The sequence below is a fragment of the Oryza sativa genome, chromosome 6 (assembly GCF_034140825.1).
Source record: "Oryza sativa Japonica Group chromosome 6, ASM3414082v1".
Taxonomy (NCBI): Eukaryota; Viridiplantae; Streptophyta; class Magnoliopsida; order Poales; family Poaceae; genus Oryza; species Oryza sativa.
In genome coordinates this window covers 1,791,562-1,811,548 of record NC_089040.1, presented here as the reverse complement: position 1 = coordinate 1,811,548, position 19,987 = coordinate 1,791,562, and the positions used below count along the sequence as shown (strand labels likewise).

Here is a 19,987-nt window from a genome sequence, read left to right as displayed (position 1 = left end):
ATAAATGGTTCAAATTTTCTACTAGTAATATAATACTACCAGTAGAGAGTACTGGAGCATTGCTCTAAACTGAAATCCTATATCTCGCAACAGGATTGTGCAAGCATGTTACATTATCGTAGGCGTCCATTTGGCTCTAAGGACCATACCCGCCTAGGAAAAAAATCAGGTTTCTCAAAAGAATAAGATATCTCTTAATAGTGAAAATATTGTATCTATTATGTGTTTATTGTGTTTCTCGAAAAACATCTCTTATAGCGAGCAGTAAGAGATATGTTTCTGAGGTCTATATTTGGGCATCCACGAGTACACTTGGTCGCTAGCTCTGGCAAAACTGGATCCTCCGTTCTGTGTTCCTTCACATCAAATTCACAAGCTAAGTTTCTTTCATAAATGCTAAAACAAATCATAAAGTAGCTCTAATTCATCCGTCTTATGCTCCTCTAGTCAAGAAGCAGAGGCATTGCCTCAATGGAAGACCCGGCCATATTAATTGGGATATTTCATCTCTCGTTCCCACACCGATTTCGCTAAAGCGAGAAAGACATCCAATGAAGGAAAAGTGATGCAAGGAGGGTCGGAGATTAAAACTCCGACCCCCATGAATCAGTATGAGCTAGCCACGTGATCTTCCGCCGTGTCAAAAACACTCAAAACATGTCATAAACTAACTCTAATTCATCCGCCGTGTGCTCCTCCAGTCAAGAGGCAGAGGCATCGCCTCAAAGGAAGGCCCGGCCATATTATTGGGATATTTCATCTCTCGTTTTGAGACCAACTTGGCTATCTGTTTTGGGAGGATAGAGCTCCCATAATGCAACCGTAGTATCCGCCGAGCAGGAAGCCAACAGCTTGGAGTCCGATGAGAATGTCACTGCATTACACTGCAAGCCAAAAGGACGAACACAAAGTTATGTTCCGTGAAGCTTTGGCTGAACGATCAATATAAGGTGATATCAGGGACCGACAGGCATTCCTTCCCTTTTGAGCTGAGGAAAAACAGCATGGTAAATTTTGAAAGAAAATGTTATTATATGAGAGAAGCTGCATACCGAAGCACTGTGATACTTTAACACTGCTAGAGCGTTTCCTTTACTGTAGCTATACACACGAATCCTGCAATGATGTAACAATTGCAAACTTGGATCATAATCATCAACTAGAAGACAAGATTAGTAGCGACCAAAATCACAAAGGAGCCATCATTAGTACAATTTGTACTCGTCACTCAGGTATTACTACTTAATAGATTATATATATTAAATCATATGTATAATGTACCTACTAACTTGAGCATGTTAATTCAGGATTTAGGAAGCCACTAAAAATAGCTTATGTTAACATCCTGGTCATCAAGGAACAGAATGGGAAAAACAAACCTGTGATCCCAACCAGCGGTCGCTGCAATCTTGTTGTCTGGCCGAATTGCAGTGCCTGCTATACCCGGTCGCTCAAGTTTTATTTCTTTCCTGAGAATAAATGCACCCTGTAATTGGAACAAAACTGCATGCCAGTAAATCAAAAGATGGCTTACCAAGTTAAACCAGCATTCACTAATGTAATTGCAAAAGCTACAACAGAAGCAAATGCATTTTCCAGCGGTGATAATTTTGTTATGAAATGTAGAATGTTTATATGCCTGTAACTGGAAATAACTACTATCCTCCCTGAGGAAAAGAATTACTACCCATCTAGCTAATAAAAAAACCATGGTTGTGCGCGTGTTTCTTGCTTCAGATATGAAGGGATTCAAATATCACAGATGTCAGAAGTGGATATCAGAAGGATAATAGTGCAGTCTCCAACTCTAGGCCTACTTCTGAGTGTTAAACACTGCTAAACTTAACCTTCAGTATACTGCATCATTTAGGAAATTGAAATGCTTATGAACCTTGTCAAGAAGACAATAGCAGATGACGTTGAAGTCAATATTACAGAAAAATAATGAATGCAAAGATCTCCTTAGCAGCTTATTTCTTTATATAATTGAATGACTAGCAGATAATTGGAGATAATTAATAGCACGACATCAGAGAAAGCATAAAATCAATGTCAACTTGGGCTAGCTTTGTACTGCATGTACATAACATGGTTTTTTGTACTCACAAGGTGCACCTTTCACGACAAGAGTAAAGATTTGTGTAGCAGGAAACAGGAAATCAGAAAATTTGGTGCACACCTTTTGATGATCAAGGCCAAACATGACAATTTTATCATCAGCACCTCCTGAGATCCCCCCATTGCATAGCCCATCAATAGCAATGGATAAAGCTGCACACCAGACTCTTATTAGATCATACATTATTTCCAAACACCAAAGATATAAACATAGCTACTACTGAAAAAAGGATAGGTTAAATAACTAAAATAGTAATTTTCAGAATGGAGAGCAACCTGATTCTGAGTGATATTTCACTGAGGATACAGGTAGACCAGGATTTCGTACATCCCACAAAAGTGTGCTTCCATCTTCGTAACTGATCACCATAAAAGCAAAGGTTTACTAAAATGAGAACAGTCCAAAAGATGTTAAGCAAAGGAACATTTGTTTTCTTTATGCAAGGGAAAAACACACTGTTAAACAACAACAACTGGGATAAAAGGCTTTCTGCCGTGGCAAAACAGGAGCCTAGGTAATGGCTGTTAATAAATGTGCTTGGGTTTGCACGCTTAACCTTGACAAAAAAATATCTGGACACAAACCTTGACAAAATATTTACATAAGCTGCACCACAAGGGAAGAAAGCTTGCACAGCCATGCATAGTCCTACAATCAACAGCATGAAGTTTTCAAGGATTACTTAAAGCATGAATGCAAGGGAAAAACGAATGTCATTGGGCAATTCAAATGAATTGTTATAAATGTCCTGCAGTGTGCAAATGCAGAGCGGCATAACAGCACACTAGCTATAATAGATAAATTGATGTGAAGCGCAATTTCGTGAACTTAGCAAGCTACTACAGTGAAGAACTGAAGAACATACGTGCAGTCTCATATCATAGAAGATGTATTCATCCTAAACCACATCTATGAAACATTTGCTTCAGTGACTTGTAAAGCACATATTTCTGGCTGACGGCAGGATTTGACAATTTCCTGCTGGATGGGACAGCATCATGGGATGCTACGCTAGCATGAATACACTCGGTATTGTGCATAAGGAAGTAAAATAGTGACACGGCTCGTAAATAATTCTGTTAAGCCAAATACACAAAGATACAGCTATGCTCAGCAAGTATTTATCCTTCAAGGCAATGACAAAGGTATCCTTGTCCTAGTACAATGCCAACAGCCAGTCTATAATCACCAATGCAGCTCCTAATTTATCATCAAGTTCCTGCTTCTTCCGACTATTTCTTGAAAACTAACATTATGCTTTAAAAAATATGGCACCAAAGACATGGTGAGGGCTAACCAGAACCTAGGAGTATAAATGCTTGAAGGTTCTACCAAGCAAGAGATCAGATCGGCACCAGACGTACCACCTTATGCTAGCTCAACCTACATTTGGTATGGTTCATAAGACAAAACAATTACAGCAGAAGTTGTGGAGATGAACCTCTTTGCTTGGTCGGGTGATCAGCCAGATTAGCGCTGCCTGTTTCAGGCAAGCACATTACCTTTATTGCGTTATCAATATCCCAAAGTTCAACCTGTATTCACTTTGTTATTTAGTGACAACATGAAAAAATTGAAAACAGGGCAAGAAAATATGTAGGCACAAAAAAAACGATGAATTAGTTATGTTCTATTGCATCACGCTATGTTTTGCTCAAAGTCAAGATTAAAAACTAACCTGCGATGATTCTTGACCAGCGATTGCCATTATATTTGGTCCTTTACAGCAAGTGCCTAGGAAATACACCATTAAGTCAATCATGAAGAGAGTCACTAAGGAGTTCTCTGACACCAATTTCTTGTCAAGAGTGATCAAGTTTCTAGTTGCTCTCTTTTATTTGAGATGCTGAAATCATGCACTACCTAGTTCACGTTCTTCAGTAACTGTGCTTTGTGACTCAATATCACCAGTTGCGGAGATCAAGCCAGATTGTGTGCAGCATGTAGAACATGTTGACTTAACGAGTGACATTTTGCAGAAATGGTATGTACTTGTTCTGATTGTATATAGGGCCCTCCTGAAAGAACCCAAGAAATTGGATTTGCATGCCACGGAAACTCAAATAAGAAACACAAATGAAACACAGCTCAAACAAAGAAGGTTGACAAGTATGTGTTTTACCATATTCCTTCTGGACCTTACACTTATCATCTTAATTAGGACAAGGTGCTAGTCAACAAATACCGAGGAGGCTCTGACTAGTTTGTTTAAGTTTCTTCATCAATTTACCACTACAGATCATGTAAAGTCCATTGACACAAGAATATGATAGCACTAAGTTGGTATATATATTCTTTTATTATTTAAGAGCTATAAGATCTTCAAGAGGCATATGGGGACCTGCCCTACAGACTATAATCAGGTTAAATATACTGACAAAACATTAATAGCATTACACTTATGCTCTGGTGGATGCACTTGCAGCAGAATGAGGACAACAGGATGGAGTATCCAATTACCTGAGCAGATGGACTTTGTGGAGCAGATGCAATAAATGGTGGAGTATATAGCAGGTAGTTTCAGGATAGATACACTTGGTTTGGTGGCATCAAACCTAATGAGGCCTACATGTGTAGGAGTAAAAGTTGTCTTGCAAAGACTTCTCTTGATGGGTTGTATATCTCTTCTAGTATTCAAAATATCTTTTGTCTATATGTATGCCCATGTCTTCTTCTCCTTGCATTTACATTGGTAAAGCCTACTATTAACCAAGTCCTAATTTATGTTAAAGGTAGCATGTTCTATTTTTTCTTTTTAAAAATTGTATGTCAATCCTTAGCATGTTCCATCCAAAGAAAGATCCAATTCTAACTCCTATTACACTTCATGTGCAATGAGTCATACCGTGAAAGCCCAGCTTCCTCGATTTCCCAGCATTTGCATGATCCATCCCTACCTTGACTGCCTCAGCATCAGAAACAGATATATCGATCAAAATTCAATCCAAATCGTAACAATGTGAGAGGCACTCAACTCAAAATATGCTACTAAAGTTATTTTTATGTTCCATCTGTATAGTACAATGCGCTGATGCTGTCTAGACTGAATAATCAGAAAGATAATACGGTCATATATGATATGAAGAGGTTCAATCCTACTTGCAATGCAATTCCGATCCGAAAAGGCTGTGTACTCAAATCGAAAATATTACACTGATTCAACCCGATGTTTTAACGCATAACAGCTACGGATGCTTCTTATCTAGCCTGTTGCAATAGCATCCTATAATGATGCAAACCTACAGCCAGCAACTCCTGAAAAAATCACCTCTGTTCACTCACCTAATGATTTTGTTTCCAAGTCTGGTGCTAGCAGCCACTGAATATACACCAGCCGATCCACCATGAGCCCTGCAAAATCGTATGCCCTCGCATCAAGTATCCCTCAAAACGAACCAACCATAATCGTTGACGCGGAAATAAATTACCAAACCGAGGAGACAGTGCGGTGGCTCGCTGTGTCCCAAACCCTGAGTTCCCCGTCAGCCGCGCTGGATGAAGAGCAAACCCCAAAATGCAAAAAAGCAGAGGAGATGTTACCGAGAGCGTGATCACAAGCGCGAGGGCTCATACACACGCGCTGCTGCGGCGGAGAATCAGGCAAGGGGGGTTTTGGGGGGTCGAGGGGAGAGCGTACCCGGAGAAGATGAGCGGGAGGGAGGGGTGGAAGCAGACGTCGTTGACGGCGGCGCGGTGGCCTCGGAGCACCGCGACGGGGTCCGGCGCAGGTCGGCGGCGGCGCGGCGGGTTCTCGGCTTCGGCCAGGGCCATGGCTCGGGCTGCGAGATTAGAACTTTCTGGAAGCTTCGGCGTGAGGTCGAAGTAGACAGTGACCAGATGAGAATGGTTTGAGGCCTACTAGAGAGCCGAGTGGGCCGGAGGGCTGGGCCTGGGAACTTTATTACATGGAAAAGGAATAAGTTCACTTTAGGTTCCTCTATTTGTCGCCCAGTCCAAAATTCATCATAGACCGCAAAACCGGATACAACACATCTCCTAACTTACAAAACCGTGCAAACGAGGTCCCTCGATGCTCGGTAGTATTGTGTCTGCTTTTAGCTGACATGGCGCCTACCTGACTCCTTTCACTATGTCTTCGTCTTGTGTGGCATTAACATGGCACTTGCATGCCAATTCAATCTCGGGAAAAAAATTAAAACCGTGGGACCTACAAATCAGTTTGACATACAAAATAATAAAAAATAGTGAGGCCTATGTGACCCAACATATCATCCTCACTACTCCTGCTTTTAACAATTTAATTAATTTTATCAATAGACCATGCCATTAAAAACAAGAGAAGCAAAATAAAAATAATAGTGGTACTCTGATTATCATCTATCCCCTACCTCTTTCTCTATCTTTCCAGCTGGTGGAGCGGCCCATCGGTGTATCGGGTGGGCGACGCCTGGAGTGGACGACAGGCAGCGGCTGGAGCAGGCTAGCGGCAAGAAGGGCGCCAAGGGCCGGGAGCCACTCTCCTCCTCCTCCTCGTCGGTCGCGGGAGGGGAGATGTCGGTGGCGGACTCGACAGTTGCGGCCTCCCCTCGACGGATTCTTTCGGGACGGCGGCGGCGGCACCAGATGACTCAGCGGAAGGGCTCGTCGCCTCCTCCACCTCGGCGCCAGAGGTACCCACCAGGGCCTCCTCCTCCTCTGGCTCTTTCCCCTCTTCTCTCTCACCGAACCTTAGCTACTCCGACCTTCGGCGACAATGTCGACGACAATGGTGGGGTTGTATCAATCGCCAGAGGGGGAGTGAAGAGGGACGACTTCACGGTGTTGGGTTCGCCACCACGCGCGGTCGTTGAGGAGGCAACGATGGAGATGAGGAGCACAACGGTCTCAGAAGGAGGTGCTAGGATTGAGATGAGGAGCACGATAGTCACGGAGGGCAATGCTAGGATAGAGATGTGTCGTGCGCCGCTCCTCTTCTGTCGTCCGCCGGCTGCATGCCACTCCAATCCCGCGGTCCCGCCGCTCGCCACTCCACTCCCACGGCGTGGCTAAAGGAGACAGAGGTAGAGAGGGGTGATGTTGAATAAGTGGGACCCACTGACATGTGGGTCCCACATATTTTGTTTCGATTTTTTATTTTCAATTTGCTGCTTTTAGTTTTTTTTATCGAATTGGCAAGTAAGCGCCACGTCAGTGACATGTGGGATAAAGACCAAGCCAAATGAGCCACATAGGCGCCACGTTAGCCAAAACCAGGGACAATACTATCAAGGGATCTTGTTTGTACTGGTTTCGTAAGTTGGGAGACCCGTCATACCTGGTTTTTGCGACCAAGGGACGAAAATCGGGTTGAGAACAAGTAGAGGGACCCAAAGTGAACTTATTCCCAAGGAAAATGAATTTATGGCAATAATGTATTTTACGATTTGCTCCAGAATTTGTATGTTTTCTCACAAGAAGTGCGTATAGGATAGCGAATTTCACATTTACCCTACAAATTCTGGAGCAAATCGTAAAATACATTATGCGTAATATAGAGAGAAACATGCCTAATATTCCATCCATACGGTATCCTATGTTAAGACAAGAACATGCCTAATATGCCTAATATAGAGAGAAACAAATACTATGAAAAAAAACAATAGTATAGGCTTTGTTTAGTTCACACAAAAATTAAAAGTTTGATTAAAATTGAAACAATGTGACGGAAAAGTTGAAAGTTTGTGTGTAGGAAAGTTTTGATATAATGAAAAAGTTGGAAGTTTGAAGAATTATTTTGGAACTAAACACGGCGTCAAACTTATTTGGATCCTGACACTTAAACGCGGAATTCGGCCCAAATAGTACAAGTGCCCACGCCGCTGAACAGGCCCACCAGCCCATATAACATATGCCACGTCACCGATCCGTGGTGCTGAGCTCTCCAACCAACCAGCGACGAGCACACGGATCGTGTGCTTTCTACGGCCTATCACTAGCCGTCGGATCCGATCGCGATCCCGAAACCTTTCCTCAAACGGTCACAAGAAACCGCCTCGGTCCACGCGTCCACTGCCCCCCCGCAACCCACGCTCTCCAGCCCCGCGCCTATAAAAATCCCCCCACCTCCCCTCCTCCCTCTCACTGTTCGCCTTTCCACGCCAGTTTGGTCGCTCTCGATTTCGATTTCCCCCAAATCCACCGCAAGAGAAAGCCAAGTCGCCGCCGAGAAGCGAAGAGGAGATGGCCCGTACGAAGCAGACCGCCCGCAAGTCCACCGGCGGCAAGGCCCCGAGGAAGCAGCTCGCCACCAAGGTGCGTATCGGCGTCGTCGTTTCATCTCCTTCTCCCGTTCCGATCTGGTGCTTTGTGATTTGGGTGGTTCTAGGGTTTGCGGTTTTGCTGATTTGTGTTGTTGTGTAGGCGGCGAGGAAGTCTGCTCCGACCACCGGCGGCGTGAAGAAGCCCCACCGCTACAGGCCGGGGACGGTGGCGCTCCGCGAGATCCGCAAGTACCAGAAGAGCACGGAGCTCCTGATCCGCAAGCTCCCCTTCCAGCGCCTCGTCCGCGAGATCGCGCAGGACTTCAAGACCGACCTCCGCTTCCAGAGCCACGCGGTGCTCGCCCTCCAGGAGGCCGCCGAGGCCTACCTCGTCGGTCTCTTCGAGGACACCAACCTCTGCGCCATCCACGCCAAGCGCGTCACCATCATGCCCAAGGACATCCAGCTCGCCCGCCGCATCCGCGGCGAGCGCGCGTAAGCCGCCGCCTTCGACGCGGTTGCGTTGCGTAGCGCCGAAGCGATCTGGGGGGATCAACGACGACGACGTGACGTGGTCAACTTGTTGATTCCCCTCTCGCTTCCGCGTTTTAGATCTCGTTTTCATTAGCAGCTTTGTAATAGGGTTTGGTCGGTTAATTAGTGTAAAAACAGGGTTCGGTTAAAGACTCAAAATCAAATGTTATTGCCGTTCTTTGGATTTTGCGGTTAAGCAAAACAGTGTTGAAGACTATTAATATTCGTTTACTATATGGAGATTTGTTCGTAATCTGTTTGCCTGTGATTGCCAGCTGTTTGGCTCGTGATTCGCCTGCGTACTAGTACTGCATTTTTTTTCCATTATTACGTCTGCGCCGTGGAATGGAAGTAATGCGTGCGGGTGGCACGTGAAACACGGCTGTGGCGGTGACGCCCTTGGAATTTGAATGGCAACCGCTCGTATTCTAGACTTGTATAAATTGGTAAAAGTAAAAATGGAGTGAACGCGTATAGGCAGTGTAAGACAAAAAAATATTGTTGCCGAACCGCTTGGGCTGTTGGGTTTCTGGGCATCCTCTGGCTTGTAGGCCCAATACTGAATAATAAGCCCATGAACTGACAATACTTGAATAATAAGCCCATGAACTAATATTTTTGCTCATATACCCCATCAGACCATATCCAATCCTTTGCGCTGTGTGGGGCCCACCTGTCACTATGGCTCTATTTTCTTTAGCAAATCTGCACTGATCAGTGATCAGCTTCAAAACAGAGTCTGCCTTTTGTGGCATTCCACAAATGTTGTGGATTGATGTTTGACAAGTCAAACGGCATCGTTGGGATGGGCTAGTGTAGTTTGAGGCATAAATTAGGTTTATCAATATTTTTCAACTTCAATAGTGTTTAGTGTCTATTTGGTTTGAACCAAAATTTTTAACATGCCTAAGAAAATATGTCATTTCAATAGTGAACTTAGGCTATTTTAACTTCAATCCAAACACAACTTTAACCAAAATTTTTGATATGCTTAAGAAAATAGGTCATTTCAATAGTAAACTTAGGCTATTTTGGCTTCAATCCAAACACAACTTTGCCTGATCAAATTTTGTTATTTCTAAATTTTACTAAAATTTAGTAAGGTTTATTTAGGCCACAAATCAAACCAACCCGAAATGGTTTTTTAGTATGAGTATGTAGGCTTCATTAATAAATAATGATGATTAATGATTCCTAGAGTAAAAAAAAAACTGTAGGCACATTGGTGATCGGTATTTTGGCAGAAATATTCACCACAAACCACAGTGCATTTATAGTTTATTGCTTTCTCCCCGTGCAAGTAATTAACCTGTTATTACAGTTTGCATAATATTTTTCTTTGTTCATAAATTTTATTACTGAGAGAAATCACTTGTAACATCTCGTTTTCTGCGTATAAAACTGTGAGAACAAGCAACCTCCAACCAACCCCAAAACACGTAGCCAAAAACCTTCAACCGAAAGAAGCACACAAGCACACCCCACCTCACAAAACCCTCAAATTCTCCCCAAAAACAAAACCATCTCTCAAAATTCAAACCACCCAACACCCGCCTCTCTCCCAATTTGAATCCAAACTAAAAACCCCAAACGAAAACGCAAACCCGCAACTCCAAATCGGGTTCAGAAACACCTCCCGAAAAAACACCCGAAAAAACACACTCCCCATTTCCCCAATCCCTCCCAATCCCCCACCTCCCCGCGGCGAAAAGGTCCAGAAGCTCCCAGAATCGGCATGCGCGGATCGGCGCGCCACGTGTACGGCCATGATTCATCTCCCCCGGATCCCGATCCGTGTGAGGCTTCCTCCAGCCAATCGCGGCGCTCCGCCCTCCGGTATAAACCGCGCGCCTCTCGAATCCGCACCTCGTCACGCACACAGCAGTTGAGCTCTTTTTCCACTACGCACTAGTAGTAGCACTCTGGTATTCTCCCATGGCGACTGCGACCGAGGAGGTTGCCGCTGCGGCTGCTGCCGCCGGCGAGGCGCCGCCGCCGCCGCCGCCAGCGGTGGTAGAGGAGGCGAAGGAGGCTTTGGAGGCACCGAAGCCGGAGGAGGCGCCGAAGGCTGAGGAGGGGGAGGAGAAGAAGGCGGAGGGTGAGAAGGAGAAGGAGAAGGCGAAGAAGGAGAGGAAACCGAGGGCGAGGAAGCCCCGATCGGCGGGGCCACACCACCCGCCCTACTTCGAGGTGAGGGGAAAATCAATTGATCGATCGATGCAGTGATCATGTATTGGGTTGATTCGAGTTTGTGAGAATTTTGTGTGGTTTTGAGCCAGATGATCAAGGAGGCGATCATGGCGCTGGACGGGAACGGCAAGGCGGGATCGAGCCCGTACGCGATCGCCAAGTACATGGGGGAGCAGCACATGGGGGTTCTCCCGGCGAACTACCGGAAGGTGCTCGCCGTGCAGCTGCGGAACTTCGCCGCCAAGGGCCGGCTCGTGAAGGTGAAGGCCTCGTTCAAGCTGTCGGCTGCCGAGGAGAAGAAGGCGACGGCGGCGAAGGCGGCCAGGTCCAAGGCGGCCAAGGGCGTCGTCGGCGGCGCCAAGAGGAAGAGGACCCCGCGCCCCTCCGCCGCCGCCGCCAAGAAGCCCGCGTCGTCGGCGGAGGCGAAGAAGGCGGTTCCCCCCGCCCGCCCAGCCCGCGCCAAGAGGGCGAGGAAGGCCGCCCCCGCGAAGCCGATGCAGCCGCCCAAATCCATCCGCTCCGCCATCTCCAAGAAGGCCAACAAGGCCAGCGCCTGATCATCGCCGCCGTCTCGCCGCCCGTCGCCGCCGCGCGCTGTATCCCTGTATAGCCTAGGTGTTGTCGCTTACCTAGTAGTAGTTCGCCATCGTCGTCTCGTCTGCTTCGATCGATCGAGCGCTCTGTGTCCGGTGTGTGTGTTGCGTTGTAGATAAGGTTTGGGTTTCTTTTTGCAAGGGAGGAAGAAGCTACTGTAGCATATCGCCAAGAAGCTGTAGTAATAAGATGATCTGGCGCTCGCAGCTTTGCCTTATGATCAACAAACTGTTCATATTCTTCTTCTTCTTCTTTTTTTCAGTTAGTTTCTGTTTTGAATTCTGATCAAGTTAAATTCTTGTTAAAAAAAAAAAGAATCATCAAGTTCATTCAGCCTCTGGATCATTCGCGGGAGGATGAGAATGATTTTGTTCCATGTCAAGGTGTAGGGTGCCGCGTGGCAGTGTGGCACTCGCATTGGGGCATTGGGCAAGCTGATGAACTGCAAAAGACGCACTGTAGGTTGGATGAGGACGGCCGGTGTGTGCTGACTGCTGAAGTGCTGAGTGACTCGCGGTGGCTGTCACGATTGGTGTGATGATATTTTGCATCTGATCCTTCTTCATTATCTGTGCCCCACTAAAGCGTCATTTTGATTTTTGATTTCTGCTAAGGTTGTGTGGAATCAATAGGCTGGTTTGGTTTGAGACATAAATTAGACTTACCATGGCAATTTTAATAATGTTTAGTGTCTATTTGGTTTGAAGCCAAATTTTGGTATGTCTAAGAAAATATACCATTTCAATAGTGAACTTAGACTATTTTAGCTTTAATTTAAACATAATTTTATCTTACTAAAATTAGTTACGCTAAAACTTGTCAAAATTTAGTAAGGTCAAACCACCCCAACATTCGTTCGGCTCTGCATCTGTCCACCGTTGTCTCTTTATGCTGTGCCTGTGTGTTTACTAGGGAGAAATTGGAATTTAATCAGATTTAACACTAAATTCAACATGATACTATATGTCCAACATTTAATTTATTGTATACTACTATAAATAAATTTAATATGAAATATTGCAACAAATTTAATATCGAGTATTGCAATAGATTTAATGCGAAGTATTGAAAAAAATACAAATTTAGTAGCGTACTTATCACAAAACTGAAGGTCTAATGACAATTTAACAAAATCTTCGTTTATAACTTAGAAATAACATTAGTGACACGATTTAAGCCACAAACTTATAGTTTTGGAATAATTTTATTATTAAATATTTAGTTTTATGATATTTAGTCTTAAACCTATAATATTGTGATAATTTTTTAAAATATGTAGCTTTGTGATGCATCACCTTAAATTTGCGGTTTTATAATAATTTGATCAAAATATCTAAATATCTATAACTTTGTGTGAAATGTACTCTATGTTTTTGTAAAAAATAGCAAGCTAAATGATTCCACGCTTCTGATAATTCATAATACAGTTTTTCGTTAAAGGAATCTGAAATACAGTATTCAAAATCGATATTGTAATTTAAATTTAAAACTCGGTTGTATTGGAAGTTCCGGAGCAGGAGAAGATGACCTCAACAACTTTCAGCGTAGTATATGCAAATCTCAAATTCACAATTTACAATAATAATCATTAAATTGTTCTAAATACTCTTGATCTGTGCCACGTTAAATTTCAGCAGTTTCACGGAAGTAACACAAGAATACACAAATAATAATCTTTGCTTCACTAGAGACTAGAATTTACTAAACCATTTGAGATGGGGTTACCGTCACCTTACGATTTAACAGTTAACATATGTACCGTATTTTTAAAATAAAAGGATTATCATACGTGATAAACAAAACAATATCACGGTTTTATAAACCTTGCCGGAGAGACAACCAGCAAATAATCCATCCCTCCCCTCTCCCCATCAAGCCGCCCCCATCTGCTATCTACCCGCAAGCACTCATGTGTCACTGAACCGTGGGCCACCACCTCCTCCCCTCCCCAACGCAATCCCGGTCGCTGCTACCCTCCTCTTGCTCCCCCCAACCCTCGCCAAAAAAAAAAAAAAAAAAAAACAGAAAAAACAGTAGCGGTGGCGGCATCATCAGCAGCAGCAGCAGCAGCGGTGGTGGTGGTCGCCGTAGCGGCTGCCAGCTTTGACCCCCACCTCACCCGCCTCCGGCGGCGCCGCCGCTCCCGTTCCTGCGCTCGCCGGCGGCGCGGCGGGTCCTCCTCCTTTCCCTCTGGCGCGCGGGGCCCCGCCCCCTCTCCCACCCCCAACATGGAAGCCTCTAGAAGGAGGGGAAGCTGCTGATACTGTAGGGTAAACTCTCTCCCTCTCTCTCTATTTCCGCAAATTGAGGAGTGGTTTCCCCCCAGATTTTTCGGGTGGTTTCGCGCATTGGATAAGGGAGCTCCCGCCGCGAGCGAGGGCGCGCGCGTTTTTTTGGCGGCGGTGTTGCTCGGTGAGTGGGTGGGTGATCTAGGGTTTAGCGGAATCCGATTTGGGCTTAGACGTGGGTTTTTCCAGCGTCGGGTTTGGAGTTCCTGCTGCAATTAAGCCAGCGGAGGAAAAGGTTTGATTTGGAGCTCCAAATTACTTCGTCTTGCTTCAAAGCGCTGAATGCACATGCATGTGATGTGAGGTAGTACTTGGATGATGGAGTGGTAGTAGCAGTGTTCATGTTTGATAAGATCGTTTTGGTGGTGTGATTCGAGCATGCGCGTTGGGATGACGAGCGTGTGAGTGCTTCTGCTTGACTGCTTCCATGGTAGTAGTGGAGCCAGAATCAGGTGCTATAGTCACTCATAGCCAGTTTTGGTGTGGATTATGGATATGCGAGTTGAAATTTTGTGTTCCTCTTTAATGATTGTTGAACTTGTTGCGTATTTATCTTTCCAAAATGGCGTGGAACTATTGCACTAATTGTTTGTGACTTCGTGCATCTTAGATGTAACGGCTGGTTTGTCGATTATCTAAAAAGTCAGTTTAGTGTGGATGCTCTTCTCTATGCCGTGCTGGCTCAAGCTCCATACATTTTCTGCTGAGCATGAGCTTTGTCTGTTTAGATATCTACCTTTGGTCGAATCAACCTCTGTAAAGTAGGAAGCAGCTGGAGATAGGGCAAAGCTAGCTTCAATGCTGTCGTCATGTGCGGCTTGAGTGTATAAAACTTTGCAGATTTGTTTCTGAGGATTCGGTTAAGGTGTTTGAACACTGGGCTATGATCAGGAAATCATGTACTAGTGTATTCAGTTTCAGTATCATGTAGTAATTTGAATAGCCAAGGCTTTGGTGATCCTCACATTGCTTCTTTGCTCAGTACTTGTGCACTGGTTGTGGAGCCAATGCATAAATCTATTTCTTCTAGAGCTTTAAAGGGATAATCCGCACAATTGACTTATTGCTTGTTTATAACCATGAACCAAATCATGCCTTATTATTACTGGACTCGTTTTTACCTTAATACTTCTCTAGAATTTTACTGTACCCTTTTTTCCTTGTATACCTGTCAACTTTAAAGTCTCTGCATGGCTATCCTATACCGAACAGTTATAGGCAGATACATCTTGCCTGAAGAAGTCATTCCTCTTCCTCTTGGGTTCAAAAGTCAACCCTCTCTAGACTCTATCCTATACTGAATTGTCTCTGTCGTCTATCCTCTATCGCATTTTCTTTAGTTCCCCCTTGAGCCCCAAGCTTGGTCCTGACCTAGCTAGTTTACCATTGGCATTTGGCACATACCTTCCCTGGAGTAACATTTGCGGTACCATTTATCTTTGTTTCTTTTCTTATTTTTCAGGTGATCGAATAATTGCCCCTTTTTCTGTTACAAGCAAATGTGATAATGGACAACCTTGGCCATAGAGAAAATGGGAGGCAAAGGCCAGACCAATATAAAGGACTTCATACCCAGGTTTGTGCATCATAAGAATGCAGGCATGATTTTAGATTTATTTATATTAGTATGGCACATGCAATATCTACCATTGTTTAATATATTTGCTACGATGTTCAATTGGATTATTTCCCTAGATGAATACTCAAAATGTGCATATATGTTTTGGTTAGATAAAAGACTGCTTAAATTCTGACTGCAAAAGTGCAAATCAAAACATTATCTAAAAAAAGGTGCAAATCAAACAAATTGAAAGATGGGGATATCAGCTGTCCTGCTTTGCTGTACTGCGTGACAAAGGCATATACATGTCAAAGTACAGAACACCTTCTGCTACGGCACTTAGATAAAACTTATGTGTGCTGTCCAGTCAAAAGTTCCACATATGCAAGTTTTTAATGAGTGTATTACGCTCACATTGTTGGTATTTTGGAAAATAACCGAATACTCAAATTATGGAGATGACAAATTTTGATGGGTGGGAACTGTTTTGGTACAACATATCCAATCAGCCGCAATCATTTATAACTGTTCATGTATGTTCTACTTTTCTGTACTTATTCCTGTATTATGGTGCGTGTGGTATTTAACTGCTTTCCATGTTGGAAATTAATTACTGCGGGTCCAATGTAATTATGTCAATCATGATTTTAAGAAAATAGACCTTTTGGTGTAGCTTGCGTTTAGCATGCATTCGTAGCACTATTGTTTACATAGGCTTTACCTATCTTATTCTTTGTCAATAAGATATCTCACATAAGTGCTCTAGATGGTCCTAGTTCTCTTGCAATTTACAGGATAACTCAGTTCTGTTAGATTGTAATTTATGCTTTACAAGTGTGAATGCTGGCTTGCAGGGAACATGCATTTCTTGTGGAACATTTGTGTTATGTCTGTGTCTGTGTCCAATCTGAGTTTTATGAACTAGCTTCAGGCTGATGTATCTTTTCATGTTGCGAGCTTTTTTTGTCCTTTTCTTCTACGTTTTCTGTGCTATGTATGTCCTTGTTATAGCAGGAGGTGGATATTGCAACCTCCAAAAGATCTTTCAGAAATGTGCACTGTTCAGCTTTAAATGTATAACTTTTCAGCTAGATCACAAACAAAACAAATAACATTATGAACTGATTTACCAGCATGTATTGATTTCATTTATGAAAGTTCTCTGAAGATAGTTGTTATAAAGAATCATTCTCTAAAAGAATGTGCCAACCATGTCAACTAATATATCCACTCAATGTTTTTTTCAGTGGATGATGCCCCAGACCCAAAGGCATCTGAAGGACCATCAAAGTATGAATCTCTTGGCACTGATGAATGATAGAGATAATGCCATCCGAGAAAGGGACCATGCTCTGGCTGAGAAGAAGGCAGCCATAGCTGAGCGCGATATGGCGTTTACTCAACGGGATGCTGCAATGGCTGAGCGTAATGCTGCAGTCGTGGAAAGGGACAATGCCCTTGCTGCTCTTGAGTTAGCACGTACAAACGGATTGAACATGAATAACGGGAATGGATTCCCCCAAGGATCTCTCAGCGGATCAAAGAACATCCACCACCACGACCAGCTTTCTCATGCTCAGTCATCACCGCTGCAACTGGCAGATTCTCCATATGATCATGCTAGAGAAATGCACATATCAGAAGCATACCCTATCTCAACAGCTCCAGGGAGTGCTGGAAAAGCAAAGAGGCCAAAGAAGAATAGTTCCCAAGCCTCTCCATTGAAGAGGCCATCAGGTGTGCTCCGGAAAACCAAGAAACCTTCTGGTGACTGGAAGAATGTCGGGATGTCTGGTTGTGGAGATGATTCTGCTCATGCTTCTGTGATGAAGAACGAGTGGAAGGACCAAAACCTTGGTCTGAATCAAGTTGCGTTTGATGATTCCACGATGCCCGCGCCTGCCTGTTCATGCACGGGGAAGCTTCGCCAATGCTACAAGTGGGGAAACGGGGGATGGCAATCATCATGTTGCACCATGAACATTTCCATGTACCCACTCCCAGTGATGCCGAACAAGCGGCATGCTCGCATGGGGGGACGGAAGATGAGCGGCGGTGCCTTCACAAAGCTGCTGAGCCGACTAGCGGCCGAAGGTCATGATCTCTCGACGCCGGTCGACCTCAAGGACCACTGGGCTAAGCATGGTACAAACCGGTACATCACCATCCGGTAGCTTGCTGATGAACGCGGATGTGATTCAAGCTGGAAAGATGGGGAAGATCAGGCAAATCTTGCTTCTCCTGCATTCCCTAAACCCTTTGCTAGGGCCAGTCTTTGTAAGGTTGTCATTGGTTTGTAGCGGATGTAGGTAGAATTTTGTGTTTAAAGTTCTGTAGGTTCTTCTCTCCCGTTCTGAACTCTGAATTTTCTCGTGGCTCTAGAACGCTGCAGCCCACGAGAATTAAAAAATGTAACCGTAGTCTGCAGGTATTCATCGTCAGATCATTGTATAGTTTGACAACCAGATTTATGTGGTAGTAGACCAGTAGTGAATGGCATATTTGTCGAAGAGGCCATTTGCCTGAATCGTTTGGTAGCTAGCAACTGACTGAATGTGAAGCTAAACATTCAGTTGCCACCAAACGATTCATACCAACATTTTTTTGCTCGTTCGGAAGGCTGCTTGCACAACATCTGTTTTTCAAGGGAATCTGTACATGATGCTACTCTGACAAGAGGCCTGCAAGAAACAACAGAAATCCCCAAACTCTACAGGATTCAGTTAGCTAAATCATGCCACTTTGTATCAATCAATATCTGTTACTCACTCCGATTTCGATTTAATTTTAATTGACGTTTTAGATAATAACACAATATACAAAATATACATTTAACCTTATTTTTCGATTATAATATACACAAGAAATAAATACATGTTTACTTTTATTATAGTGTTTTGAAAGAAAAATCTATATATGTTATTCTAGTTTCTTTAAACTAAATATTTTTAAAGTTATTATTGATGACGACCAAAGTTATAAAAGTTTGATCTCAACCTTATAAAAAAAAAAGTCAATTATTATAGAACCAGAGGGAGTAGTAGCTTAATTGATGTACTTAGCCATAGATCACACAGCCAGTTGAAACATGAAAACACAATCACAAAACCCAAGTCTGCAGATGCATCAATCGTGAAGCCAAACACTTTTTGGGATATCAGTTACAGACTCAGTTTGTACGGTGTTCTTGCAACAAAGATTCAGATAGCAGCAGAACACAACACATCCACACAGAAAAAAGCAATCAGAATTCCAAAGATTTTAAACTAGATGGAGTAGATAGGATTAGTTGGCGAGAGGGTTGGCGTGGATGGTGACGCGGTTGAGCCTGATCTCGGCGAGGGGGCGGTCGCCGGGCCCCGTCTGCGCCTTCTCCATGAGGTCGAGCACCTCGAATCCATGGATGACCTTGGCGAACACGGTGTAGTGGCCGTTGAGGTGAGGCTGCTTGGCGTAGGTGATGAAGAACTGGCTCCCGTTGGTGTTGGGCCCGCTGTTCGCCATCGACATCACCCCGCGGGCGTTGTGCTTGAGCGACTCCCTGAACTCGTCGGCGAACTTCTTCCCCCAGATCGAGGTGCCCCCCTTCCCCGTGCCCGTCGGGTCGCCGCCCTGGATCATGAACCCCTTGATGTTGCGGTGGAAGATGGTGCCGTCGTAGTAGCCGCTCGCGCACAGCGCCAGGAAGTTCTCCGCCGTCCGCGGCGCCTGGTCGCAGAACACCTCGCACTTGATGTCCCCGAGATTCGTGTGCAGCGTCACCGACTGCGGCGGAGATCAATCGGTCCTCCGGTCAGCCACAGGGAAGAGATTTTCCGGTGAGGGAGAGTGAGATTCGAGCGGCGAGGGCTTACCATGGCGGCGGCGGCGAGGCGACGGGTTGCTTCGTTTCGGCGGCGAGGAGAAGCGTAGAGAAGTCTCGAGTCTTTGGGGAAGACGGTTTGGTGGGTTGGGCTGGGCCGCCATTTTTATGGATCGAGAATTCGCACTGACAAATACTACCTCCGTTTTTTAATAGATGACGCCGTTAACCTTTTCTCACATATTTGACCATTCGTCTTATTCAAAAATTTTATGCAAATGTATATGATATAAATCATACTTAAAGTACTATGAGTGATAAAACAACTCATAACAAAATAAATTATAATTACATAAATTTTTTGAATAAGACGAATGGTTAAACATGTGATAAAAAGTCAACGGCGTCATCTATTAAAAAACGGAGGGAGTACTCCATTATGTTTGACCTTCGTTTTATTTAAAAAAGATTAAATTTCACTTTGGATCATGTTTATTGACCAAAATTTCACATTGGGCTAGGGCTAAGCTCATGTCTTCACTTAACACCACGTATAATTACCGTTCTTTGCACTTTAGACCTGGTTTTATAGTTACCATCACACGAGTTGTTGTCTAGGTGCTTAGTATTTTACAAGAAACAATGATATGGAAATTTTTGCCATGCAAATATGCTTAGCGCAAGAACAATGATTGTAAC

At 44.1% G+C, this 19,987-nt stretch overlaps 5 protein-coding genes across 8 annotated transcripts; 3 read left to right on the top strand and 2 right to left on the bottom strand.

The window, feature by feature from the left end:
• Window positions 1-326: 326 nt before the first annotated feature.
• Window positions 327-5,927, bottom strand: LOC4340007 (protein DECREASED SIZE EXCLUSION LIMIT 1). Of its 3 annotated transcripts, none has more exons than XR_001546876.3 (13): window positions 5,757-5,927; window positions 5,548-5,610; window positions 5,402-5,470; window positions 4,965-5,021; window positions 3,983-4,137; window positions 3,798-3,853; window positions 3,561-3,654; window positions 2,704-2,767; window positions 2,395-2,477; window positions 2,180-2,271; window positions 1,380-1,503; window positions 1,053-1,116; window positions 327-884 (listed from the first exon to the last, which is right to left on the bottom strand). XR_001546876.3 is itself a non-coding variant. In XM_015788055.3 (13 exons), the coding sequence occupies exons 1-13, from the start codon at window positions 5,888-5,890 to the stop codon at window positions 744-746; spliced, it is 1,179 nt and encodes a 392-aa protein (XP_015643541.1). In that variant the 5' UTR covers window positions 5,891-5,927; the 3' UTR covers window positions 327-743. The 3 variants fall into 3 exon arrangements, 1 of the variants encoding a protein (XP_015643541.1); XM_015788055.3 differs by having other exon boundaries at window positions 1,380-1,486; XR_001546877.3 differs by having other exon boundaries at window positions 369-884; window positions 1,380-1,469.
• Window positions 5,928-8,199: 2,272 nt separating this feature from the next.
• Window positions 8,200-9,087, top strand: LOC4340006 (histone H3.3). The gene is made up of 2 exons (XM_015788057.2): window positions 8,200-8,371; window positions 8,480-9,087. Exons 1-2 carry the CDS (start codon window positions 8,300-8,302, stop codon window positions 8,816-8,818), a joined length of 411 nt encoding a protein of 136 aa, XP_015643543.1. The 5' UTR covers window positions 8,200-8,299; the 3' UTR covers window positions 8,819-9,087.
• A 1,636-nt stretch (window positions 9,088-10,723) lies between these two features.
• On the top strand, window positions 10,724-11,970 carry LOC4340005 (histone H1). Its single transcript, NM_001421032.1, has 2 exons — window positions 10,724-11,043; window positions 11,133-11,970. Exons 1-2 carry the CDS (start codon window positions 10,789-10,791, stop codon window positions 11,598-11,600), a joined length of 723 nt encoding a protein of 240 aa, NP_001407961.1. The 5' UTR covers window positions 10,724-10,788; the 3' UTR covers window positions 11,601-11,970.
• A 1,668-nt stretch (window positions 11,971-13,638) lies between these two features.
• LOC4340004 (barley B recombinant-like protein D) lies at window positions 13,639-17,997 on the top strand. 2 transcript variants are annotated; one of them, NM_001421022.1, is made up of 3 exons: window positions 13,639-13,902; window positions 15,388-15,501; window positions 16,734-17,997. In NM_001421022.1, the coding sequence occupies exons 2-3, from the start codon at window positions 15,433-15,435 to the stop codon at window positions 17,658-17,660; spliced, it is 996 nt and encodes a 331-aa protein (NP_001407951.1). In that variant the 5' UTR covers window positions 13,639-13,902; window positions 15,388-15,432; the 3' UTR covers window positions 17,661-17,997. The 2 variants fall into 2 exon arrangements, with proteins under 2 accessions (NP_001407951.1, NP_001407950.1); NM_001421021.1 differs by having other exon boundaries at window positions 13,639-13,907.
• Window positions 17,998-18,492: 495 nt separating this feature from the next.
• Window positions 18,493-19,424, bottom strand: LOC4340003 (peptidyl-prolyl cis-trans isomerase CYP18-1). Its single transcript, NM_001421020.1, has 2 exons — window positions 19,341-19,424; window positions 18,493-19,251 (listed from the first exon to the last, which is right to left on the bottom strand). The coding sequence occupies exons 1-2, from the start codon at window positions 19,341-19,343 to the stop codon at window positions 18,772-18,774; spliced, it is 483 nt and encodes a 160-aa protein (NP_001407949.1). The 5' UTR covers window positions 19,344-19,424; the 3' UTR covers window positions 18,493-18,771.
• Between the last annotated feature and the right edge of the window lie 563 nt (window positions 19,425-19,987).